Genomic DNA, 24,875 nt, shown 5'->3' on the forward strand with positions numbered 1-24,875 from the left:
TTTTTTTATTTGGGGCTTCCTCTGCCTCTTCACTACACTCTGGTTGCTGTACTACACGTGTGCAAGTAGTGTTAGTATGCGTTTATACTAATGCTGTAGTTCTGCATTACCCAATGCATCATGGCCCTATGGAGCGCCACCTCCCAGGCGCAGGTCATACAATGTCCCAGTGTGTGCATCCGCGGGACATTTATGTTTGCTATTACAGGGCGGGAGCATTGCTTCCACCCTGTGATAGTAAATTCTTGTTTGTCTCGTTGAAGCGAGAGGAGGAAAACCTCGTATCGCTTCAAAAAAGCAGATCCGGATGGTAAAAATGGGGAAAATAATATGAAGCGGGGTCTCACCCATTCATTTAAATGAGCCCACTGGTGGGTAATGTTCCGGGGCCAATCCTATTATTATATTGCGGGGTCACTGCAGCACTGTGGACCTTAATCTCATTTGTAAATTAGGCGCGAGAGGGCACAGAGACGTTTCGCAGAGTAGGGGATCGACACCTCCCCAGGTATTGTTTACGAATTGTTCGGAGGCTTCGAGGCCAACTTAAGACCGGGGATCGGCAACCTGGGGCTTTACTTAAATATGCAGGGTGGGCCTCGCCAGTCCTTAAAGCCTCGGTGGCCCTAGGCAGTGCCTTATTGTTTCTGAAATCACACAGGCAGTACTCATGGTATTATAAAGTGATACACTCATAGAACCCTTGCCGTTGTAGAATTAACCAGGCTTCATTTATGTAATAGTCTGTTGGTTTATATTTGGTAGGTGCACCGCAAAATAAAAATGTTTTTCCTCATAACCTACTATCAACTACCGATTTTCCCAATAAACTACAGACAAGTGTTGTCAGAAAAAGAAGACCCATACACTCACTTATTTATTGGTAAAAAAAATTACTTTTATTAAAACAACACAGATAAATGGAAACATAACTTTATTCGAACAACAGTAAAACATGAAAGAAGTAGGTGGGACTCCTCCAGAAGCAGCGTACAAAACCTGCAAGAGAAAAAAGAAACATAAGTATGTGTGCCATGTCCAAGAGACCAAGCATTTGCAATTCAATAGGTCTCGCATTAACGCGATCTTAAGCTATTGGCATTGCAAATAACAATGCCTTTTATTGATGTTTTAAAAACAAAAACAAAAATAAAAGGCACTGTTATTTGCATTGTCAATAGCTCAAACTTGCATAAATGCGACACCTATTGTATTGCAAACGCTTGTTAATTGCTGGCAGGTCTACGACCAGAAGGGACCCGGCCGATTTAAAGCCCTGCGCACTGTACGTTTCAAGCAAGCGCCCTCTGCACGAGACTAAAGGCTTCTTGCCCCTTGACCCAAGGCACCCTGCCCAGTGACACTGGCTCCTGCTCACAGTATGAGGCTCCTATCCCTAAAACTCACCACCATTGGCTCACTGCATGAGACCAGAGGCAGCCTTAAGCCGTGCTCATGAGCTGGTATCAGAAAAGAGGCAATACCAGCACGCACCCTGAAGTTCTCGTAAGGTGGCATATAGGCGCTCTAAAAACGTCAAAATAAATAATATGAAATAACAAGCCCGGGAGTTGTGTGCGCACGCTAAAAGAAAATTTTAAAAAGCACGTGAGTGGTGCTCAGAGGCGCTTGAGTGCGCTGGCGATGAGCGGGTGCGTGATCGCACATCCTGCTCTTTTTCAAAGCACATACTCGTGCTTTTGGCACGTGGCAGCGCACTCCCGCGAGCCGTATGCCGCCACAAGCAAGAGTATGTGCTTTGTAAAAAGAGCTGCACGACGACTATAGGTCTCCTATGCAGTGCATGCGCACTGCGTAGGTGGGACCTAGAAAAAAAGGTAGTCAGAATGAAAGAAAGGAAGGGAGAAGGGGAGTGAGAGTCAAAAGAACAGAGGAAGGAGGAGACAGAGCGTCCGCCTACTGCACCCAGCCCTCACTGCTCACCTTCCATCACCCGTGTGTCTGGGATGCTGGGGTCCGCGAGAAACAGTGCGGTCCAGAAAGTCTTTCAAATGAAACAGAGATATGAATGAGGCCAGAGATTATATTATTATCTACGGCAACATCGCTTGCCTGCACCTGTGCACTCAGGCTGCTGCACCTCAGCCCCTTCCCCTGCATTGTGCTCAATTGCAGCTTCTGCGCACCGAGGCTTCACTGCTCACCTGCCACAACTGGTGTGTCCAACGACGTGACGGTGCGAGCTCCAACTCCTGGGTGCCGCTCTCAGGGTGGCACAGCAGGTCTCCGGTCGGGGACTGTGTCTTGATTCCAGGATGGAAGGCATCAGAAAGGCCAGAGCATCAGCACCGGTTGAGCATCTGCTGCATGCTTTTTCGTGCAACTAACTCAGTGTCTGAAAAGGGCGAAATAATATAATGGTGGAAATGTTTTAAGGTAAATGATGGTTTATTTCAAGCTTAAGAGAGAACACCAGTTGAGTGCATCCTTCCTTCTTGAAGTGCGATCTACCAACTGTTAGTGGTAATCGTGGTTCAAAGAGGAGTTGGAGTGCACGAGAATACACAAGGGTAAATAATAATATATTATGCAACTTTCACATACAAAGGAACAGAGGGCATGCTAGAAGGATATTGTGCACGTGCAATGCATTTGGGCAAGCCTGTGTGCATCTTCACTTAGTAATGAGCTCACTACAGTGCCCCAAAAGCCAACGCCACGTGTCTGTTGGGCAGCGCTGCCCGCTGGCTCAGGCCTACAGTACGGTCCAGCAGGTCCTTAAAATGAGACAGAGATGTGACTGAATGAGGTCAGAGATCACATCATTAAGCACGGCAACATCGCTTGTTTGCACCTGTGCACCCAGGCTGATGCACACCATCCCTTCCGCCGCACCGTGCTCAATTGCAGCCCCTGTGCACCCAGGCCCCACTGCTCACCTGCTGTCATTGGTTTGTGTCCAAACACGACGGCCAGCAGGGTTCACAATTCAGATGTAGTTTTGATTGCCAGGATGATGTACATCTCATGGATCCCTTTTTTTAATTGCGCATTGTGATATGCGAGGTGGATGCGGCCATATCACCTGAAGCAGTATGGAAGAACTGGGACATGTGGCGTTGTCGTTATCCTATTTATACGTACGCAAAGTGGGCTGGACTTGCGTACACCAGGCCAGCGTAGGGGTGTGAATAATTATTCTGGGGACCTGGGTGTTGTTCAGTTCCTGCCTGGGCAGGAAGTGTACTTATGTGTGTGTCCCTGTTGCAGTTTTGACATCGCACAATCCGCAATTTACATCAATGTAGCATGTACCGGGAGGGTGGCAACTATCGCTAATGAGATGCTGTCTGAAAACATTGAATGGACAACATCACATGTCGTTGTCAAGCTTGTGGATATGCGCAGACACGCATATCAGTGGTATGCTATATTATTGAAAGTGTTGCTATCGCAAAGCGCACACATGTTAATGTGCTCGGATGGAGGGAGAATCAGCAGTGAGGCTACGTCATACACAGTGATAACGCTCATTACAGTCAAGCATTGCATGTCAACCGTGAATCTGAAAGTCTCACATATGACACACTACTATACTGGTAAAAACTGACGACAGAGCATACTGCAAAACAAATCTACACATTACTCTTTACTGTTTGTCACATGTGATCTAAGATGTGCACTCTGCCCATGGCTGATGATACCCCTTCGAGCCACCAATACCCAGGCCGAAAGGCAGCACAATAATGCGTGCACACTCACACCAGGGGCATCGTGTAACACACATTTGTTTTTTGATGTAACATTTCAGATGCATGGCTATCACTGGTGGAAGGCTACTGTACAGAGCATGATTATTGATCAAGATGATCGTTTCATGTTGTGTGTACTATAAGATATGTGTACACAGCAAAAAAGTTTTCAAAAAAGCTCTGTAAGCAGAAGAGGTGTCTCTCATCAAACGGTGTAGAGAGAATAACAAAAATGGGTGGGGTCCTCCAACTGTTACAATGGGAAATGTTATGAACCAATCAAAAGCTTTTTTTTTTTACGGTCACATGGCAAGCGCGCACTGAGCGCGCACGGAGGCCGCACCCGACGCGATTTTGAGAAAATATATTTGCCATAATATAAGTTTATTACAGTTAGAAATGTATAAATGTGGAAAATATTTTCGATTATCGCTTGCTATCATATACACTTTAAACGTATTTAGATATAGTTTTGAGGCATAAAAAAATACATGAGGGAATGGCGTACCCGGTGTGATACCATACGTCTATGACGTAACACAGGGCCTGGCAGCGTGCACTCGTCGCATATGGAACGCGCAGCCGGTACGACCCTATACGTAGATGACGTAACGCGTGTATTGGTACTGCACAGCCGTTGCATACCAAACTAGGAGCTGACGCGACCTTATACGTATATGATGTTAGGTGGGATACGGTTCTACGAAGCCGTCAGATACGAAATGCGCATCCTTAACGAATTTCGCAATATCGCGGATAGGATTCGCGTGGTGGTGGAGCTTGGTACACTACCAGTACGGGAGTCTAGTTTTCTAAAAAAAATATATATATATATATATATATACCTACTTTTTTTGGAAGATATAAAAAAATTACATAATTTTTCAGATTTGAAAAAAAAGGATAATAGAGTTGCAAAATATTACAAATAATATAGAAAAAATATAGGTTTTATAAATATTAAAATATGAATTTAACATTTAAAAAGTCTTTGAAATTCACTGAAAAAACCATAGGTTTTACAGACATTATAGTTAGGAATTAGCATTTTAAAAAAACCTTAGAAATTCACTGAAAAAAACATAGGTTTCAGGGAAGTTATAGTTAGTTGGACATTTGACTCATATAAAACCAAAGAAATTCGCCTGTTATAGTTAGTTGAGCTAACTATAACTCGTGCGCCCGCAGTGCACTAGTGATGACGTCACATATTACATCACTCATGACATGGTCAGTGACATCACTGATGACATCTCAAATGACATCACTGATGACATCTTCCACGTGGTGATCTGATGCACATACTGATGGCCTAATTTAAACTTTGATACACGCACTCTAAAATACAGACTACTATTTTTGAAACCATACACACAACAATGCCAGGATACTACATACCGCCCACTATTTCCTAGGTCTACACTCACCTCCACTCACTTATACATGCAGCTATCAATACAGTACTATAATATGCATTCATACACCTATACATACAGTCACAGACTGCCACTCATCCATAGAGTTACTCACACACCTAGTCAGTCATGCAAAGAATCAATCACATAGGCATTTACTCATGTATACAGTTATACACACCAATGGTGTTATTTATACACACACCACATCACTTATTTATGCAGATACTAACACATACTTACTGTCTTATGCAATCACTGATACAAGCAGACACTCTTTTATACACCTACTCTTCAAATAACTTACTCTCACGTATAGTCATTTATATACTCCAACACTCACATATACTGCCTTAAAACATATGTAGTTACTCACACAATTACCAGTGAGACCTTCATTCACTCACCAACACACCTATACGCACACTAACTCACGCATACAGCCCTTCCCAGATGCACTTTTTAATCCATACAACCAGTGAATCACCCACTCAGACATGCATCCACAGAGTCACACACCCCCCACACCCACCCATACAGACACTCAGGCACCCATACAGATACTCAGACAAAAAATCAATAACCCATATAGACACTCATGTAGCTACTCACCAACCCATGGAGCTGCTTATACACCAACTGAGACACTAATACAGACTTTCACACAGTTTAGTCACTAACCCATACATTCTGTAACACATGTTCAATCACTCACTTATATGTCAGTCACGCACCTACTAAATAATCCATTCAGGGACTTGTAAGTTCACTCTTTCTTCAATACACCTTGGCATAGATATATATGAAAAATATTTAAACTTTACAGAAACACACATTCACTGGATGATGTCATCAGTGATGTCATCAGTGATGTCAATTGAGATGTCAAAAAGAACTATTGATGGACAGAATGCAGAACAATGTCATACATTCACCCCAGTACAGAGATCTGGGCCTAAATCCATTGTTTTTTTGCTCACCTTGCCATTCCAGTTTGGACCCGACCATATGCAAATCAGTCTTGACGCTGTGCCCAATGGGAACAGTCCAGCACGAACTGCCAGACCAGGTCTTCCCTGGACTGGAAACAAGCATCCTAGGACCGGTTTCAGGGTTTCACCCCTCTTCAGCCAGGATAGCTTGATTCCAGTGGCATGGAGAGCACGGGACTCACGTCTGAGCATACCCGTCCCACTCGGGGAGACAAATGCAAAAGGGACTATTGATGGACAGAATGCAGAACAATATCATACATTCACCCCAGTACCGAGATCTGGGCCTAAATCCATCGTTTTTTAGCTCACCATGCCATTCCAGTTTGGACCCAGCCATATGCAAATCAGTCTTGACGGTGTGCCCAATGGGAACAGTCCAGCCCAAACACCCAGGCCAGGTCCTCCATGGACTGGAAACAAGCATCCTAGGACCGGTTTCAGGGTTTCACCCCTCTTCAGCCAGGATAGCTTGATTCCAGTGGCATGGAGAGCACGGGACTCACGTCTGAGCATACCCGTCCCACTCGGGGAGACAAATGCAAAAGGGACTATTGATGGACAGAATGCAGAACAATGGCATACATTCACCCCAGTACAGAGGACTGGGCCTAAATCCATCGTTTTTTTGCTCACCATGCCATTCCAGTTTGGACCCAGCCATATGCAAATCAGTATTGACCCTGTGGCCAATGGGAACAGTCCAGCCCGAACTGCCAGACCAGGTCTTCCCTGGACTGGAAACAAGCATCCTTGGACCGGTTTCTAGGTTTCACCCCTCTTCAGCCAGGATAGCTTGATTCCAGTGGCATGGAGAGCACGGGACTCACGTCTGAGCATACCCGTCCCACTCGGGGAGACAAATGCAAAAGGGACTATTGATGGACAGAATGCAGAACAATGGCATACATTCACCCCAGTACAGAGATCTGGGCCTAAGTCCATTGTTTTTTTGCTCACCATGCCATTCCAGTTTGGACCCAGCCATATGCAAATCAGTCTTGACCCTGTGCCCAATGGGAACAGTCCAGCCCGAACTGCTAGGCCAGGTCCTCCCTGGACTGGAAACAAGCATCCTAGGACCGGTTTCGGGGTTTCACCCCTCTTCAGCCATGGTAGCTTGATTCCAGTGGCATGGAGAGCACAGGACTCACGTCTGAGCATACCCGTCCCACTCGGGGAGACAAAGGTAAAAAGAACTATTGATGGACAGAATGCAGAACAATGTCATACATCCACCCCAGTACAGAGATCTGGGCCTAAATCCATCGTTTTTTTGCTCACCATGCCATTCCAGTTTGGACCCAGCCATATGCAAATCAGTCTTGACCGTGTGCCCAATGGGAACAGTCCAGCCCGAACTGCCAGGCTAGGTCCTTCCTGGACTGGAAACAAGCATCCTAGGACCGGTTTCGGGGTTTCATCCCTCTTCAGCCACGACAGCTTGATTCCAGGGGCATGGAGAGCACGGGACTCACGTCTGAGCATAACCGTCCCACTCGGGGTGACAAATGCAAAAAGAACTATTGATGGACAGAATGCATAACAATGTCATACATTCACCCCAGTACAGAGATCTGGGCCTAAATCCATCGTTTTTTTGCTCACCATGCCATTCCAGTTTGGACCTAGCCGTATGCAAATCAGTCTTGACCCTGTGCCCAATGGGAACAGTCCAGCCCAAACTGCCAGGCCAGGTCATCCCTGGACTGGAAACAAGCATCCTAGGAGCGGTTTCGGGATTTCAACTGTATGTCTTTTGCTTTCTCGCCCTAAGTGCGCCAGGTATGCTCAGACGTGAGTCCTGGTCTCACTGTGCCTCTGGAATCAAGCTATCCTGCCTGAGGAGGGGTGAAACCCCGAAACCGGTCTTAGGATGCTTGTTTCTGGTCCAGGGAGGATCTGGCTTGGCAGTTCAGGCTGGACTGTTCTCATGTGGCACAGGGTCAAGACTGATTTGCATATAGCCAGGTCTAAACTGGGGTGGCATGGTGAACAAAAGAAAGATGGATTTAACCCCGATCTCTTGACTGGGGGTGAATGTTTTGATTTGTTCTGCATTCCGTCCATCAATTGTGTGTCTTTTGCTTTCTCGCCCTAAGTGGGCCAGGTATGCTCAGACGTGAGTCCTGGGCTCACTGTGCCACTGGAATCAAGCTATTCTGGCTGAAGAGGGGTGCAACCCCGAAACCGGTCCTAGGATGCTTGTTTCCGGTCCAGGGAGGACCTGGCTTGGCAGTTCGTGCTGGACTGTTCCCATGAGGCACAGGGTCAAGACTGATTTGCTTATAGCCAGGTCTAAACTGGGTGGCATGGTGAGCAAAAGAATGATGGATTTAACCCAGATCTCTTGACTGTGGGTGAATGTTTTGATTTGTTCTGCATTCCTTCCATCAATTGTGTGTCTTTTGTCATTTGAGAGGTCATCAGTGATGTCACTGACCATGTCATGAGTGATGTAATATGTGACGTCATCACCAGTGCATTGCGGGCGAGCGAGTTATAGTTAGCTCAACTAACTATAACAGGTGATTTTCTCTGGTTTTATATGAGTCAAATGTCCAAGTAACTATAACGTCCCTGAAACCTATGGTTTCTTCAGTGAATTTCTAAGGTTTTTTAAATGCTAATTCCTAACTATAACGTCTGTAAAACCTATGGTTTTTTCAGTGGATATATAAATATATATATATATATATATATATATATATATACATACACACACACATTAGTCACCATGATTCTTAATCGTGGAATCCTACCTTTAATGAAATTGCATCTTGAATTTAACTGAACATTTAGCCATCAATGTTTTTCCACTATGCCCTCACGTCCACCTCTCCACTCATGGCCCTTGCCCTGAAGAACTGACTAACTTTTGTTTCTTCCGTCATAGGTACCTGCTTCCAAATCACAACAAAGCATCGAAACATAAAACTCCAGTGGTCAAAAAGTCAGTGAACCCCCAGTGGAACCATACATTCATTTTCAGCAGTCTGCAGCACAGCGATTTACTTAATGTCTGCCTGGAACTGACAGTCTGGGATAAAGAGTCTCTTTCCAGCAACATCTTTCTGGGAGGATTGCGCCTTAGCATGGGAACTGGTAAGGTTTTTTTTTGTGATGAATTACATATATTATGTAAGCTGTGAACGAAGATGATATGTGTTATGTGAGAAGGGTTAGCACTGTTGGACCTAGATGTGTTAAGAGTTGTGTTGGCGGTCGCACAGAGTTGCACAGTTTTACAGTGTGCCTATGGGCCTTTTAAAGGGAAGTAAACTAAAACAATACTTTATGTTACTTCAAGCTACCTGTTGATCACTGACACTTGTGGATTTTGGAGCATTAAAATACAAAAGGTGCATGTTATTTCCCAATATCGGGGACAAACTCATAACTGGGAATGTTTTATCAGACCTGATAAATTGCGACCCAACAGGGTCGTATTTTATCAGGTCCTATAAATATCAGACCAAACACTGGACCGTTCACAATGTGGGACTGAGTGTGGCTCTTCGTGCATTTCCAATAACCAGAGATGTTCCCCATTTTTTGCATTACCGAGAACATTGCCACTGACTTGGAGGTAAAGCCTATTAAGCATGCACAAGATGTTATCCTGCATTTTCTGCAATCTGAGAGCTGGAACAGTACTGATTCCCTTTCCACTCACAGGCATGCATGCAATAGTGCAAGTCCCACACATCTATGTTGGGTGTATTGTGGCACAGAGTGGTTGAAGATTTGTGCCATTACTACTAAGGAAGGACTCAAAGAGGTAGCAGATGTACTATTAGACAGAAGCATTCCTCCTCTTCTAATAGTTCATGGCCAGTAAACGTCCTGCCATGTTGTAGCCAGACATGGCTTTACTCATCCACAGAATCTAGCCTACTGAATAGAAGGCTTTCTTGAGTAGCCAGGTGCCATGCAAAGTCCTTTGAGAACATGTTCTCATTAGGAGGTGGAGCCTAATTGAACCCCAAAACATACCAATGCTACCGCCTGCCTCTGGGCCTGAATGCCCCAAATGCTGGGTCAGAGCGTACACCCCATACAATAAAAACAACAGGACATGTAATAAGGAGAAATAGATTTCTAAAGTCCTGTATATGTAAATAGCACTAAGAATGAAGTCAGCAAAAGTGGTCACACATTGTCCACCAACTTATATCAAAACCATTCTGTTTCTGCGAACCGACCTATGTATTAAAAGATTGGTTCTCAAAAACCCAATTGGTAGTGGGTCTCTATTTGACCTACCAAATGAATATTAATTAGGTAAGTTGCAAATTGCAACCCACTATAAATCGCAGTCATTACAGGGAGGGTGGTCTGCTGAGATTAGCATGTTTGTGATTGCATTTAAATAAAGGAAAATGGGACGTGATTAGAAAAAATTATAAGTTTAAGTAATATTTTTGTCAGAGTAGGTGTTTAATCTTAAAAAGTGTTTTTGTCAACATTCAAAAAGGGGAATGGGTTCCTTAAGAACCCCTTCCCATTTGCGAATGAGTTACCAGTACACGTTTGTAGTCGGCAAAGTAGTAGGGCAATATTTAACAAAACTTAACTAAGTGCAGGAAGTCATCTTGCAATACTGCACTGCATTAGAGGGAAAGGGCAGGAATACACTGGATTTATACCAATACAGTGCATTCCTGCCTTTTTCCAGCGCTGATGCACAATGTGCTGCCTAGTGCCAACTCAGGCTTCCTTGCATCAGGGTGCAAAGGTGCCTGATTTGCATGTAGGATTTTTTTGGTGAAGGAAGGAGCACCTTACTGCACAAAAACAATCCCCAGAGGCATTTTCCTCTTTCTGTTTGTGCTGCAGAATTCAGCACACGTAGAAAGAGGAAGTAATGACTAGAAAAAAAGATATTTCTCCTCATTCGCCTCACCTGGGAAAGCGTAGCATTTTGGCGCATTCCCTTGCCTGCCAGTAATGGCAAATCTGGGAATGCATCCAAATCCATTGGTGTTGCTTGAGAACACCCACGCAACGCCCAAGGAATGCCTCCCAGCGGCAGAGTAACACAATACAGCGATTTGCCCAGCGCCGCGTTACTCTGGATTCATGAAGCCGTTCAGGGCCATGCACAGTGACCTTGCGTGGCTTGATAAATGTCACTTTGGGGTTACATCGCACATGCACCATGTTGCTTGGTGCAAAAGCAATGCAACCTCTTGATGAATAGGGCTCTCAATATTTTGCGACATTAATACATCCCCTTCTGAATCAGTATTTGCAATGGAACCCTAAATCTGCACCTTCTACATACCAAGAGGCTTATTTATGAGCCCTTGTGCCTGTTTTGTGCTGCTGTTCGCGTCACTTTTCGTGATCCTGCGGTGGCCTAAAACTTTCCCCACGTTGCGACGTATTTACAAGGTGACGCATCTAGGCAGATGTGTCACCTTGTAAAGCCCTGCGCTACATTATACCTGCGTCAGGTATAATGTATGCAGGGTGGGTGTTCCGTCGTAACAAAGCCCCGTAGAAGTGTTGCAGTGAAACCTATGAGATTTCACTACAACATTTCTATGCCGCCAATGTGTCAAACCTTACACCTGCCTCATGGCAGGTGTAAGGATGACACAGGACCTTTCCCATGGGGCTTGCCCCAGGTGAAAGGAACATTGCTGGAGTTGCGTCAGGCTTCTGACACAACTCCAGCAATGCGCCACTTTTTGCGTCGTCAGATACGTCAGTAATACTGACGTATCTGTCATTCATTGCGACATGATGCGTCATACAGTAAATATGATGCATCATTGGTGTCGCAAGGAGGGCGCACTGAGAAGTGTTGCATCGCTGCTTTCACGCAGCGACGCGCCACTTCTCATAAATGAGGCCCCAAACCGGTATTTGGTCGGAAACCTAAATTGCAACTCTGTAACGTATTATTGAATCGCACTATGGGTTTCATAAATGTCAAGAGGTCATTTTGTGGTCACAAACAACCACGATTCAGTGGCTCAGACCTTTTGTAAACTCAGAAACGCTTTAAACATCTGCTCCTATGTTTTACTCTAGCTAGCGATCCTTAACCAATGGAATACCGAACCACCCAGTTTACCTGAATTTTACGGCATAGCTAATTGCCCGAATAATACAGCATGCAAGATGTTTCAGTTGCCTTTCTCTCGCATGCTCATTGTGTTTTTATGTATGAGCCAGATTGCCAGGTAAAAAAAGAACTGGTAGCACTGAATCAAGACAAGGAAACCTACATGTGCATCCTGGTAGCGGTCTAACCATAGATCCTAAAGAAGTGAAACAATCCTGACTGTCTGTGTTGGCAGTGTTTCAAAGAATGTTTATATCTTCCAGCTGTTGAGCCTAGTGATAAAAATAATATATCTTTATAACTTCTGTTGGACCTTCCACTGTATGGCTCACTTCTGAGTAAGAGGACGAATACTGTATTGCTGTTAACAGTCAAATTAAAACATTGTCTGGACAATACGTTTGAGATTTTAACACACCTAAGAGCTACTTTGAAACTCCTACAAAGTTTAAATACTTGAAGCATCTGAATGCATTATACTGTTTATCACAAGGTAAAAAAAGTTCCAGCCATTTACATGAGATCCACGCATGGTCATACTTTTCCTGATAAAATGATTTGCATTTTGCAGAGCCAGTCATTTGCAGCCTGCAGCAGGCTAACTATTTTGCTAAGAAAATGTCTATTGTGTTAATAGCCTGTGGTACCATACTTCTTTGCTACAGTATGCCAATGAATCATTCAGTTAAAAAATGTTTACAGTATCTGGCGTGTGTGGTCGGTATGAGTGGCACAGCAAATCAGTTCTGGATTCCCTGTGGTGCTAGAAGGTGGTCTGGAAACTCATTTTGCGAACAGACAGATGTATTAATAAGAGGTTTTCGAAAATAAAGATTTGGTTTGAACCGCAATCTGACCTACTTAATTAATACTAATATTAATAAAAGTATGAACTGAATCAGATGGGTGGCATTCACAGGGATGCTGGCCTGGAAGGGTCAGCAGACCACCATGTTTCTGATTGTTTTCAATTAAAGTACATTTATATAAATCAGCCAGATTTCGTTAAAGGAAATAAGGCTGGGTTTTAAATAAATATTTTTTCAAAGTTTCTTTGAGAGTTGAACGCTACCCATATCCCACTTTTTCCACAATTCACAAATTGTGAGAAGTCAAAATGGGAACCCTTCTCTTTTGCACCTGAGTTACCACCTCAACTGAAGGGAGGTTCTCTATCACTTCTCAATAGTTTGCAACAGGTATTCCGGTTGCAAATCATTGATGCATCTGATTCACTATTTGGAAGGGACACCCAAACCACACCACTTCCATATACTGAATCGATATCCAGTCAGAAACCTTTTTTAGCAGTCAGGTAAACTTTACCACCTCTTAAAATGTGTTTTATGAATGGCCAAAAACTTTTTCGCTGTGGCAAAGTCTGTAAGGAAGTGTTTGTGAATGCAAAAACGTTTCCTACATCTGCCCGGCAGAAACGTTTTGCAAGTTTCAGTAAACACAAACATCTGGTTCAGAATCTTCATTCAACTCTTCCAATTATAGTACCACACATTTATCAATTAATTTAGGCTGTATCTTGCTCAGTAGGAAGAACCTATTTCCTCATCTTATATTTGCTTAAACCAAATCAAGGGCAAGAAAACCTGAAGCTGAATACCACTATTGGCTTCTAAAGAAAGGTGTGGAGTGGCCTTATAGATCGGTCCTATCAGTTCCTCTTATGTGTTCAGCAATTCTTATTTTTAATTGTCAAATAATACTTCCGTTATTATTTGGCAGCCACACCAACTAATATAGATTACAAAAGTGTTACATGTATATGTAGCTTTCCATTGCTATCACAACCGAGTGTAAAATCATGTGCTCTCACAGTTACGAAAATAATGCACATCCACAAAACGCAACAGAACCCAAAAAAGACAAGTTGTCTGTAAACACAATGGAAAATAGAACACAGAAAAGTTTATGGGAGGGAAATGTAGTAGGGAGTACAATTCCCAGCAGTAGGGACATCTCAGACTGCGCCATTGCAAGAAATATGTAGGTCTTTAAGCCTTTTCGATCTAAATAAAGAAATTATTTGATGCAGGTGTAGGGAAAGCCTTCTACGCAGTATTCGTACTAAGAGTAGCTTGTAAGAACCTCACATCAGCTGTTGCAGTGATCTTACCAGTCTGTATTAGCTTTATTTATTCTCTAGACCATACAAGCATCACGCTGCAACATACACGCATTTAAATGACATGCATATTAAAAAGATTCTTAGCTTTCATAGTGAGACAATAGAATCTTCTAGATGCCATTGAGCTCTACAAATACCTGAAATATCAAGCTCTGCTTCCATTTTAGTATGCTTACTTCCCCGCAAGGTTGGCCAGCTTTCAAAGCATCTGTATAATGCATGCATGACATTGTATGGCTTTTGCTGGTTATGAATGGAATAGTCTCTTTCAGAACAAGCATTTGCAATGCAATAGGTCTCGCGTTTACCCGAGTTTGAGCTATTGACATTGCAAATGACAATGCCTTTTATTTATCTTTTAAAAACAAAAATAAAAGGCATTGCCATTTGCAATGTTAATAGCTCAAACTCTTGTAAATGCGAGACCTATTGCATTTTTAATGCTTGTTTAGTCTCGACTCGACGGACTTCAGGCGCAGCGTGGAGGGGGGTTTGTTTTCTTTTCTGTAAGTGGTCCCACCACTCAGAAGAATTAGGCAGAGGGCCTGGAACTCCTGAACCCCCAGCCGCCCTCCCGGTTCCTAGTAAGAAGGAAGTGGGGTGGCAGAGATCAGCTGGGAGGGTAGCCCCTGATCGGGTGACTCAGACGAGTTCCGAAATATTCTGACTAATTTTAAAGTTAATGCACTGTGACAAACCAGGGACCTCTCGTTTAATCAGTCTGGGACGTGTATAAGAACACACAGGGCCGAGAGAGCCAGAGAGGTGCGGGTCGGTGTGGAGGGGGGGGGGGCGGTTGGATTTCGCAGTATATACTGTATCCTCCCGGGCTGAGGCAGAGACACTCCGTGATTATAAGTAACAGAGCAGATATATGCCTCCACCTGAAGCCCTCCTAGAAGCAGAGCAAGAGTGCAAGTCGCGGGAAACGCAGAAGCACATGAAAAGTCTGGGAAAACTAAGGAGAAACGGGCAGACTGGAAGAGTTGCATTAAGACAGGAAGAGCAGAAAATCTGAAACAAGGAGGAAGGAACTGACAAAAGAAACCAGGGACGAAGAAGACAAAAAAAAAGAAAAATTGGCAATACTGAAGAAAAGTCAAGCAATAAATATTTAGAAATAGACAAAAACCAGACAAGGGCTAAAAAAAGAGAAGTACAATACAAGTGTAGGTAAAAGCAGAAAATTTGACCGAAAACGAAAGTGAGACGGACAGGGAGAGGAGAGGCATGTCCTAACTTCTAGTCGCCCCCTCCGTTTTATTGTTCAGAAATTCAGATAACATCCTAATCTTTTACAAACTAAAGGCACGGAAACCTGCTGCATAGCCAATAGGTCTCGCTTTTGGGACCTTATAAGTATTTAGTTATGCAGCACAATATCCTTGGTGCAACAACATCAACTGTTGCATGGCTAAACACTTATAAGGTCCCAAAGGCGAGACCTATTGGCTATGCCAATGCTTGTTTTAAATATAAGTGAAACAAAAGCCAACGTAGTGTTAGGAAATAGAAGGGGGCTGTAAGAATACGCGTAGCAATGGTGAAAGGGTGTGCCTAATTGTGGCTTGAAAGCGCATATTGAGTGAGTGGCAAATCGATGGCGCGGTTGATAAGAAGGACTCTACCTGAAACTGTATGAAGGTGGCAAAAAGTCATTAGACGGAATGTTTCACTTGTGTGGGAACGAACAAAGCAAGAGGCAAATCGATGGCGCCATTTATAAGAAGGTGCTTTCCTGCCGTGTAAAGAAGTTGTAAAAATCGCGCAGCATGTGGCGAAAGTACAGGGCGTCTTGCTTTCGGTGGTGAATTTAGAGGGAGACAAGCTGGTGGACACATACTATGTAAAGACTTGCAAAAGGGACAGCTAACAAGTGTGTAACGAAGCGCTACAGACAACAGCGGAATTGCTACAAAAAATTTATGTTGAAAGAAATTAATCCAATTTCCTAAATCTAAAGCGCATTGATATAGTTTTCCCTTAAAAGGTTTGAAAAATGTTCCCATGTATGTTGTATGTTAGGCAAGTAACGTCAACCACTTTAAGTGCAGGTACAAATGACTGCATCAAACATCTCTAGAAAGAGCCTACCTTTTGTTTATGTATTTTAAAAGTTACACAGATGTTGTACAGTGTTGCACAAAAGCAAGCAACAGTAATCGCGCTTTGAGGAATATAAAATAAAAATAATGTTTATGCGCCCGTAAGTGTACCCTAATTTTCGGTAAGCCCCCGCCAGTTAGTAACCCAGGTAGTGTAGACCCACAAACTGCACCGAAATATCGTAAACAATAACTATATATGTAAGAATACCCGTAAAGGTGTACGATAACTTTCTAAAAGCTACCACATTTCGCAAAACACATAATAATGCAAAGCACATATAGGCAACACCTAAACAGTGACACTTTTTTCCTCAATATATTTTTTAAAAGAGTGTTTGTACAACATTCTCTACTGTAAATAAAAACAAGGCAGACGCCCACTGAGCCTCTGAGGCCTACAGACGCTGCTCCCAGCGCACTTCAGGCACGAGCTTAGCTGCAATAGGCTAGCACCGGTCTATATGAGCTTTCAATGCACACAACGCACACCTAATTGCAGTTGCGGTGCAGTGACTCTAAGAATATCTCGGCTTCTCAAAGGTCGTTCAAGATTGAAGAATTTCTATTTCAGTTTACCGAATTTTTCTCAGACAGATGTCTTACTGTAGGCTCTGTGACCTAGAGCTAAAGCCGTAAACCTGAACCTGAAAACTCAAAGTTATTTTACAGACATTTTTTAAAGACATGACATCCGTTAACGACGACACTTTAATGTAGCTGTGTTTTTAAAGCCACTTCGGGGTGCACGCTGCCTGCGGACTTCTTAACTAAATAAGAATATCAAAGCGGTGCTTTGATCAGCACCGAGCTCTTCGACAAGAGCACATTTCAACAAGCCTGGCGGAGCGTGGCGCGCGTGCGAGCTTGGGGGCGGGGGAGCGCATTCCAGGTGGGGGAGTGGACCCTTTGAAGTGCTCCCAAAAGGCGGATTGCATGGCGGCACGATGCGCGTGATTGTGCACGTGCTAGCAATGCAATCCGCTTTTTAGGAGCACTTTTCAAACCCGCTTTCTATAGTTTCGCTTGGCGATCGCTTACGCGATAGCAAGGTCGAGACCTAAAAAGGAATTTATGTTAAGAGGACTTCACAACAGTTCCAATTTGAGGAATTAAAAAAAACGATTTGTATCCCAAATAAAGCCTAAGTTGTTATCTTTGGATCCCACTGACTGATCTGTTGACCATCTTTTCTTGAGATCTTTAGGCCATAGCACCAACACCATACATCAAAGAACCATATGAAATTTGAATGCTACTGTCATGTGAACTTTGTCAGTGTTCTAATCATTTTTCATAATTCAGCTCTAGAGCTGAGAAGCTCTATCATATGTGCACTTAATAAACAATGCAATACAATATACAGTACAATACAAACAATAATTATAAATATTTGTTTCAGTAATTCAATATGGCTTCAATGTCAGTTCCAGTTCATTAGCTCTGTATTCATTTGGTTAGTACACTAACCAGATAATGTCCCAAATTCTAAGCAAATTCTAAGCAATCCAGAAATAGTCTGGTCATAAGAAGTGGTGTGAACTAAAAATACCATCAACATATATCCTTACCCTAAGAGTTTGTTTTCTCCTTTTGCTCCTTGCCTTATATTTCCGATAAAAATACATTGCAAAATGCGTAGGTTTGTTGGACTAGCTAGCATCAGGTTCTTGGAATGATCCTCCACGGGCCTGACTTAGAAGAGAAGTAATGTGACATCTTCCAAAAAGGCACATCAGCTATTTGCCCTTGTGTTCGTTATTCAAACGTATTTTTAGCAAGTCGTAAGGTAGTGTTACTGACCGCACTGGTGGAATCGACTCCACTAGCAGCCATGGTGCTGATGAAAATACTATTTAGTGGGGCAACCAGTTTTGAGTCAACATCACGTCTATGAACTTCCCTTCTTTGTTATACTGCGGATCGTCTTGTACAAAAATGTAAGAAAATGCCACAGATGCAGTGTGTGTAAATTCCCACCATATAGGTGATGTTCTGAATGTGAGTCCTGGATGTGTACACCAATTTGGTAATACATTCCCAAGACCCAAGTCTGTGATGGGAGTTCCACCACGGCATGATGGAAATGCTGCCACATGCCTTTTTTCCCGAAGCATTTCCTGCCGACATAGCAGGAGCTTCTTTAAGAGCAAAATCCTTGCCACACCAGGGGAGATCAGTAAATATGGATTGTCATCCACAGACAATATTGTAGAAACTGTGACGCCTCCTGATTTGAAAGACAGTCCAACAAACTTATCTTTAGCATCAAAGAGAGAAGACCTACAGCCTTCACTTTATGGCACCACTGCAAACATTTCAGAAAAGTTAAAGCTCTATCCATGTGATACCATAAAAAGATCAAACATTAAGGGCCATATTCTCAAGGAGCTATCGGGAATTTAACGGCACTTTAGCACAGCTAAACTCGCAATACATTTATCACCCCATTCACAAGCTGGTGCTAACAGCCCATACCACCAGTTCACCTGCGATAGCAGCCGCAAAAAACATCGCCACAGATGACCCCGCCAACTATTGCTAATGAGATGCAGAGTAGGCGTTCCCATGCAAAAAGCCGCAACAACAACAATCCACAACATTCTCAACGACCAGCCAGATTGGCGAAAAGACCACGAAACATGGGATAAGGCGCGTTAGCAGCAGAATATTAACACTTGCTCTGACCTGGTGCAAAGTCAGACGGCAGCCTGCAACAGGGAAGGGAGCCCAGCCTACAGCCACACTTGAAGAACAACAGATTCCATGGAGCCACTGAACATGCGTGCCGGACACCCAAGAGGGCCACAACACCCTCCGCCACCACCCCCAGGACCCCCTCTCCCCGGCACCCCTTCCCCCTGGCCAAAGACATGCCACATCAACTACACGGAATCATGTACCAAATAATCTGCCTGATGTCGCACAATCACATCTGGTGACAGGCATGTGTCGTCACAAAAATGAGCATCACACATTCACCTTCGAAGAAACAAATGAAAATGTATTAAAATAAACATAGAACAGAAATAAAGACACATGGCGGCTCCCCTCGGGACATTCCGTAGGTCACAGCCTGCAAGACAAAAATCATGATGAGAAGGTGTGTCCTGTGCACATCAAGGGACAGAGAGAGAGCAAAGGAGAGAGAGAAAGAGAGGGAGAGAGAGATAGATGGACAGAGAGGGAGAGAAAGATAGACGGACAGAGAGGGGGAGAGAGAGATAGAGGGAGAGAGAGATAGACGGACAGAGAGGGGGAGAGAGAGATAGACAGACCGAGAGGGAGAGAGAGATAGACGGACAGAGAGGAGGAGAGAGAGATAGAGAAAAGAAGAGAGTGACAGGGAGAGAGAGTGCCAACACTGCGCACCCAGGCCACACTGCTCACCTGCTGCCACCGGTGTGTCTCAAACCACGTGCCAGTATTTAGTGCAGTTCACCAGGTCCCACATCTGAGACAGACCCGTCATCTGTAACAGAGTCCAGATACATGAATGGCACAGTACAGACAATTGCACACAACATCATCGCCTGTCCGTCCCTGAGCACACAGGCAGCTGCACCACAGCTCCTCCCGCCTCCCAGCGGTGCATGCCTACCCCTGTGCACCCAGGCAGCTGCACCCCAGCCCCTCCTGCCGCCCAGTGGAGTGTTGCATCTGGAGCAGTACAGGGTCATTCAAACCCCACTTTAAAATGTTGGCCCCTGGAGGGCCAGCCAGAGTCCTTCAGGGAATGACAAGTCCAAAGGAAGAGGAAGAGTTCAGTCCGCAGTCTGATAGCTGTGTCATTGGCGATCATATAGAAAATGGCAGCCCATTGCGAGGTCCAAGGTGAGTATCACAGAGTGTATCGGGGGACAGTGGAAGGTGATGATGCAGAGGGCAGAATCATGCTGAAACCGGCCATGTGGCGGAGATGAATGCTACAGTTTTCTTTGTACCAGTAAGGTGGTTTCATCCGCATCTTCGTCCTCTGCTGTCTCATGTGCCTCACGTGTGGGTGGTGCTGGCCTTTCTCCAGCACTGTGTGGCAGTGACACCTCAGGGGCTGGAGGTGGAATGTCTGCCGCACTGTGTGGCACTGACACTTCAGGGGGCGGAGATGTGGATGTTGTGGTAGCAACAGCATGCATCAGCGCCAGGCCTGGTGGCAGCAATGCCATGAGGATGGTTTTGAGGTCATTATGGAACCCAGCTACCTCTCGCTGGTGTGCAGCCGTGGCAGCCGCTCTTTCCGCATTGGCGGAGGCTCCATGTTCTCCATGAACCTCCGCATGAGTCCCAACTCCCGGACGAGCTCGCTGGAGCCACTCTGACTAGACAGTCATTCTTGTCTCAGAGTCAGGACTCTGGCATTGTCAGCCATGGTTCGTTGGAGTGCATGGAGCAGACTGTGGGTGTCCGTTAGGGACTGTGAGTTGTACCTGATGGGACTTAGACACCCACGTATGGCATCTAGCTTGTTTGCCATGCGATCAAAGCCCACCCGCACCTGTTCAGCCAGCTGCTCCTGGCATCCCAACACATGGCGTTGGAAGGCCATGTGTTCTTCGTGGGGGTCCTGGGAGGCAACTGTGGTGGTGGGTGCTGCCTGCTTTGTGGTCTGTGTAGGGGGTGGAGTGCCCCCGTTGCAGCTGAGCTGCCCTGCTCCTGGAGGTGGGCTGCGGAGACTGTCAATGAACTCTTGGAGGGCGTCGCAGTTGAAGCTGCGGTGGTCCTCTTCGTCATCTGAGAAGAGAGGTTCGGTCTGTTCTGCAGGAGGTGTTGACTGTCCCTCTCCAATGTGAAGGGGAGATGCAGTTTGACAATGTGTTCACATGTGTGTTGTCGGATTGTACATGTTCACATACAGACTGCATGACTGTGTACATCGTGGCTGTTTGGAGGGGCTGCCTATTTGCTGCAGTACAGTGGACATTTCGACAACATCACGGATGTGTGATTGAACTTGTGCATTGTCTACTCACATTTCCCTGCAATGCCACTTGTGATTGGCCAGTTTCTACACAAAGTGGGCGCCAGTTGTGTCCTGTGTTCTGTTATGGATGTGTTGCAGATTGTGCCACTTTGTTGTCATTGTTGATGTGCTCTGCATGTTATATGTGTGTGCTGCATTGGGGGGGTGGCCCCTGCTGCTCTGTTTTGCTGCCCCTTATCCCTTCCATGTGGTGTGCCTTTGACTTCTGTGCTTGTACAGTGCTGACATGTAGCATACTTGGGTACATTGTTCTCTTGGTGGGAGTTGGGGTCTGGGGCATGGATTGTCCGCAGATGTGCTCCGCTCAATTGTGCATGTATGCCATTGTGCCCATCTCCCCCCGTCCCCCCAGTCCCTGGTCGTTACTCACCCTGGTGCTGTTCTGTCCGGTCCTGTAGTGCATTGTCCGGTCCCCCGACTCCAGCCACCGTCTCCCCACTGATGACTGTGGACACCATTTCCTCCATGTCGTCCAGCTCCTCCTGTGGCGCAGGACTCCCACCTCCAGTCTGCATTGCTGCCTTACGGTTGTTGGCGAGTTTCAGCTTTGTTTTGCGCTTGACGTCATTCCAGCGCCTCTTGACCTCTTCCATTGTCCTCTTCAGCACTCCGACTGCATTTACCTTGTCCACAATGGACTGCCATAGTCTATTTTTTGTTGCCAATGACACAGTGGAGGTGACAAACAGTAGTTGATGGTGTTCGACCACCTCCGTTATCAGGATCCTGTTTTCCTGCGGACTGAAGCACTTCTTCCTACTCTTCTTCTCCTTGCCCTTCCCTGACCCGAGGTCCCAGGCAGGTCGTCCAGGGGGCTTGTGGGGTTCTGGTTCTCCTCCGTACTTGCTCCGGCAACATCCATTGTGCTTGGCTGTTGTTTGGCATTTGTTTGTTAGTTTTTTTTCTACTTTTATGGTGATTTTTCCCGCCTGACACGTGTGAATTGAAGGCCTGTAGCTGGGTTTCGCAGATTTTTGTATCGTGATTGGCTGCATCACAGCTTTTTTTGCGTTTGCGTTTCGCATTTTTGCGGCATTGCGTTGATTTCATCGCAGTCAGTTGGCGAATTATCTGGTGACTATTGCATGGTACCGCCGTGTTGTGAATACCTGGTTAACACGGCGGAAATTTCCTGCGATGGACTTTTGCGATGGTTATCACAGTTTCTTGAGAATATACCCCTTAAATGTTTATAACCAATTTTATTGTTTCATAGTAATGCAATGACCGCCACATCCAGATGATTCCGGTTGACACTAAAAGATAAGGCAACATCATTGCATGATTTTTTGGACATCCTCTGGATTCGTAGAGCTGTCTTTCTGTCTTTCTTGATGAGCACCCCAATCCACCCCCTAACACCATTGAGACAGTGAGGGTGGATCAGAGGATTTCCACTTACCAGCTATATATCTAGAACATTGAAATATTATTGGCATTTTTACTTATCAGAAACTATAGGAAAAAACACAGTAAAACCCTAATAATCACAGTTGCAAACTAAAACACATTCCTGGCCATATATATTAGAAAAAAGAGACAAAGCCTTAGGACCCTGTTTAGATCTTAGTGGAGAGGCAACTCCATTGCAACAGTTTAAGCGTTCCCTCCCTACCAAAACTATGGTCCACACTACAGATTTAAATTTGGATGGACCACAGTGTGACAACAGCGGGGACTACTCCATCCTCTTCGTGGTCAAACTACTCTGATAGTCTGAAGTAGTAGGGGCCATCAGAGGCTTGGCTATATATCCACACACCTAATTTAGATGGTCAGACGCTAAGCCATTTTTAATGCCTGTCAAGGAAAAACCTGGTGGTAAGGGGCACAGAAAAGTGCTCAATGCCCCCCTCATCAAAGAAAGAAACTTTGTATTTTTCTTTTTGAAAATAAAAAACATTGGTAAATTTCCTGTCATGTTTACAGAGCCATACAGCAAAATTGCAATGCATTGACTAGAACCACTGTGACAGTGTTTACTGCAAATGCTCAAAATGCCCACTTGGCCAGCGAAAATCAAAAAATGTGCCCATGGCAACTCTGTCAGGACGATGGAGTAATTTACTCCATTAACCTGAGAGAGGATGGGTCGAATGCCAATAAATAAATCAGGCCCTTAACTTTGGAAGACTTGTAGGACGGCTCAGATGTATTGGTTGTCATTTGCACTACTTTTGCAGAAGCATGACTTAAAATAATATGCCACTTTTCATTCTCATGCACTTAATTGTCTATATTTTGCCTTTGCTAGGTGTGGGTAATGGAAGCCAAGTGGATTGGATGGATTCACAAGGAGAAGAGAGGCACCTCTGGGAAAAGATGTATGACAGCCCTGGAGAAACCTTTGAAAGCACCTTAATGCTGAGGTCCAGTATGGGAAAACGCAGTCCCTGACAACTTAGGACTGCCAGGAAGAGCGACGTCTAACACCTGGACTCGGCAGACTCCTTTTCCAACTCTTGTGCTGGGCCAACTGTTAGTTGGCTAATTAAAATTTGTTCTCTTTTTGCACATATGAGAGTGAAAGCACAGTCTCTTTAACTCTATTTGATCCAAAAACTCTTGATGTGCCTGGTACACCATTGATTGAGGCTCTGCTTTTTCACAGTAAACAAATCCTTTTTCGAACAGTGGAATTTTTCTAGACACTTCTCTTGACTGTACTTTGAAAAGTGGAAATGATAGACTGTGAAAAGTTGAGATGCACTCCTTAAAAGAACAAACACAGAACATGCACAATTGTCTGAAAGTCAAAGAAGATACCCTGTAAAAAAGCACAGCAGCCCACACGACATAAAGAACAGTCTGTTATGCACAATCAGCAAGAGGCATGCAGATATGCCAATGCACATTCCAGCTACTTATGGCGACTTATGCTTTTTACACATTCATAATGTTTATAATTCGCTAGGATACATGGCAGAAGACAACATACGCGACTGCAGAAACGTCAGTCTATTACAGAAGGCAACTGAACAGATCTACTGATCCCATGTACTGTGTCATAAGAAACTGATTTCCGTTTGTCCTACAGTACCATATGTCAATGTTGTATTTTGTCATTAAAATACAGAGTACAATAGTGCTCTAAGCCAAACTGTTTTTTTTTTACATTTTAATGCTGTTCCTAAAATAATAAGCATTTTACAGTCAAATGTCTAGTCGGACCCACGTGTGATTTTTTATATTAAAAAATAAAATGCAATGCCTGTCAATTAAATTTTGCAGCTGTCTACATTCTACAGTAATACCACAGATATTGCGGGAAGGTTTACTAAAAACGTATGCAGCGCATCACAGTGCCGCATCCAAAGTTGCTGCACTGCATTGCTTGAGAGGGAGAGATCAGGAATGTGCTATATTTGCTAAGACGTGGCACTGTCCAGTCTGGCAGGAGCCACACACACACCTTTGCTCCATAGAGCAAAGATGTCGGTGTCATGTTTA

At 44.5% G+C, this 24,875-nt stretch overlaps 1 protein-coding gene across 2 annotated transcripts in view; it reads left to right on the forward strand.

Moving 5' to 3' along the window:
• SYTL5 (synaptotagmin like 5) overlaps positions 1-24,587 on the forward strand; it is a 725,724-nt gene extending 701,137 nt beyond the window's left edge. For both annotated transcript variants that reach the window (XM_085622910.1, XM_085622911.1), the window contains 2 exons: positions 9,017-9,225; positions 23,680-24,587. In XM_085622910.1, the coding sequence (XP_085479036.1) occupies positions 9,017-9,225; positions 23,680-23,822 (352 nt within the window). In that variant the 3' untranslated portion in view covers positions 23,823-24,587. The remainder of the gene's footprint in view (positions 1-9,016; positions 9,226-23,679) is intronic.
• Positions 24,588-24,875: the final 288 nt, after the last annotated feature.

The sequence above is a fragment of the Triturus cristatus genome, chromosome 8, assembly GCF_964204655.1.
Source record: "Triturus cristatus chromosome 8, aTriCri1.1, whole genome shotgun sequence".
In the NCBI taxonomy this organism is placed as follows: Eukaryota; Metazoa; Chordata; class Amphibia; order Caudata; family Salamandridae; genus Triturus; species Triturus cristatus.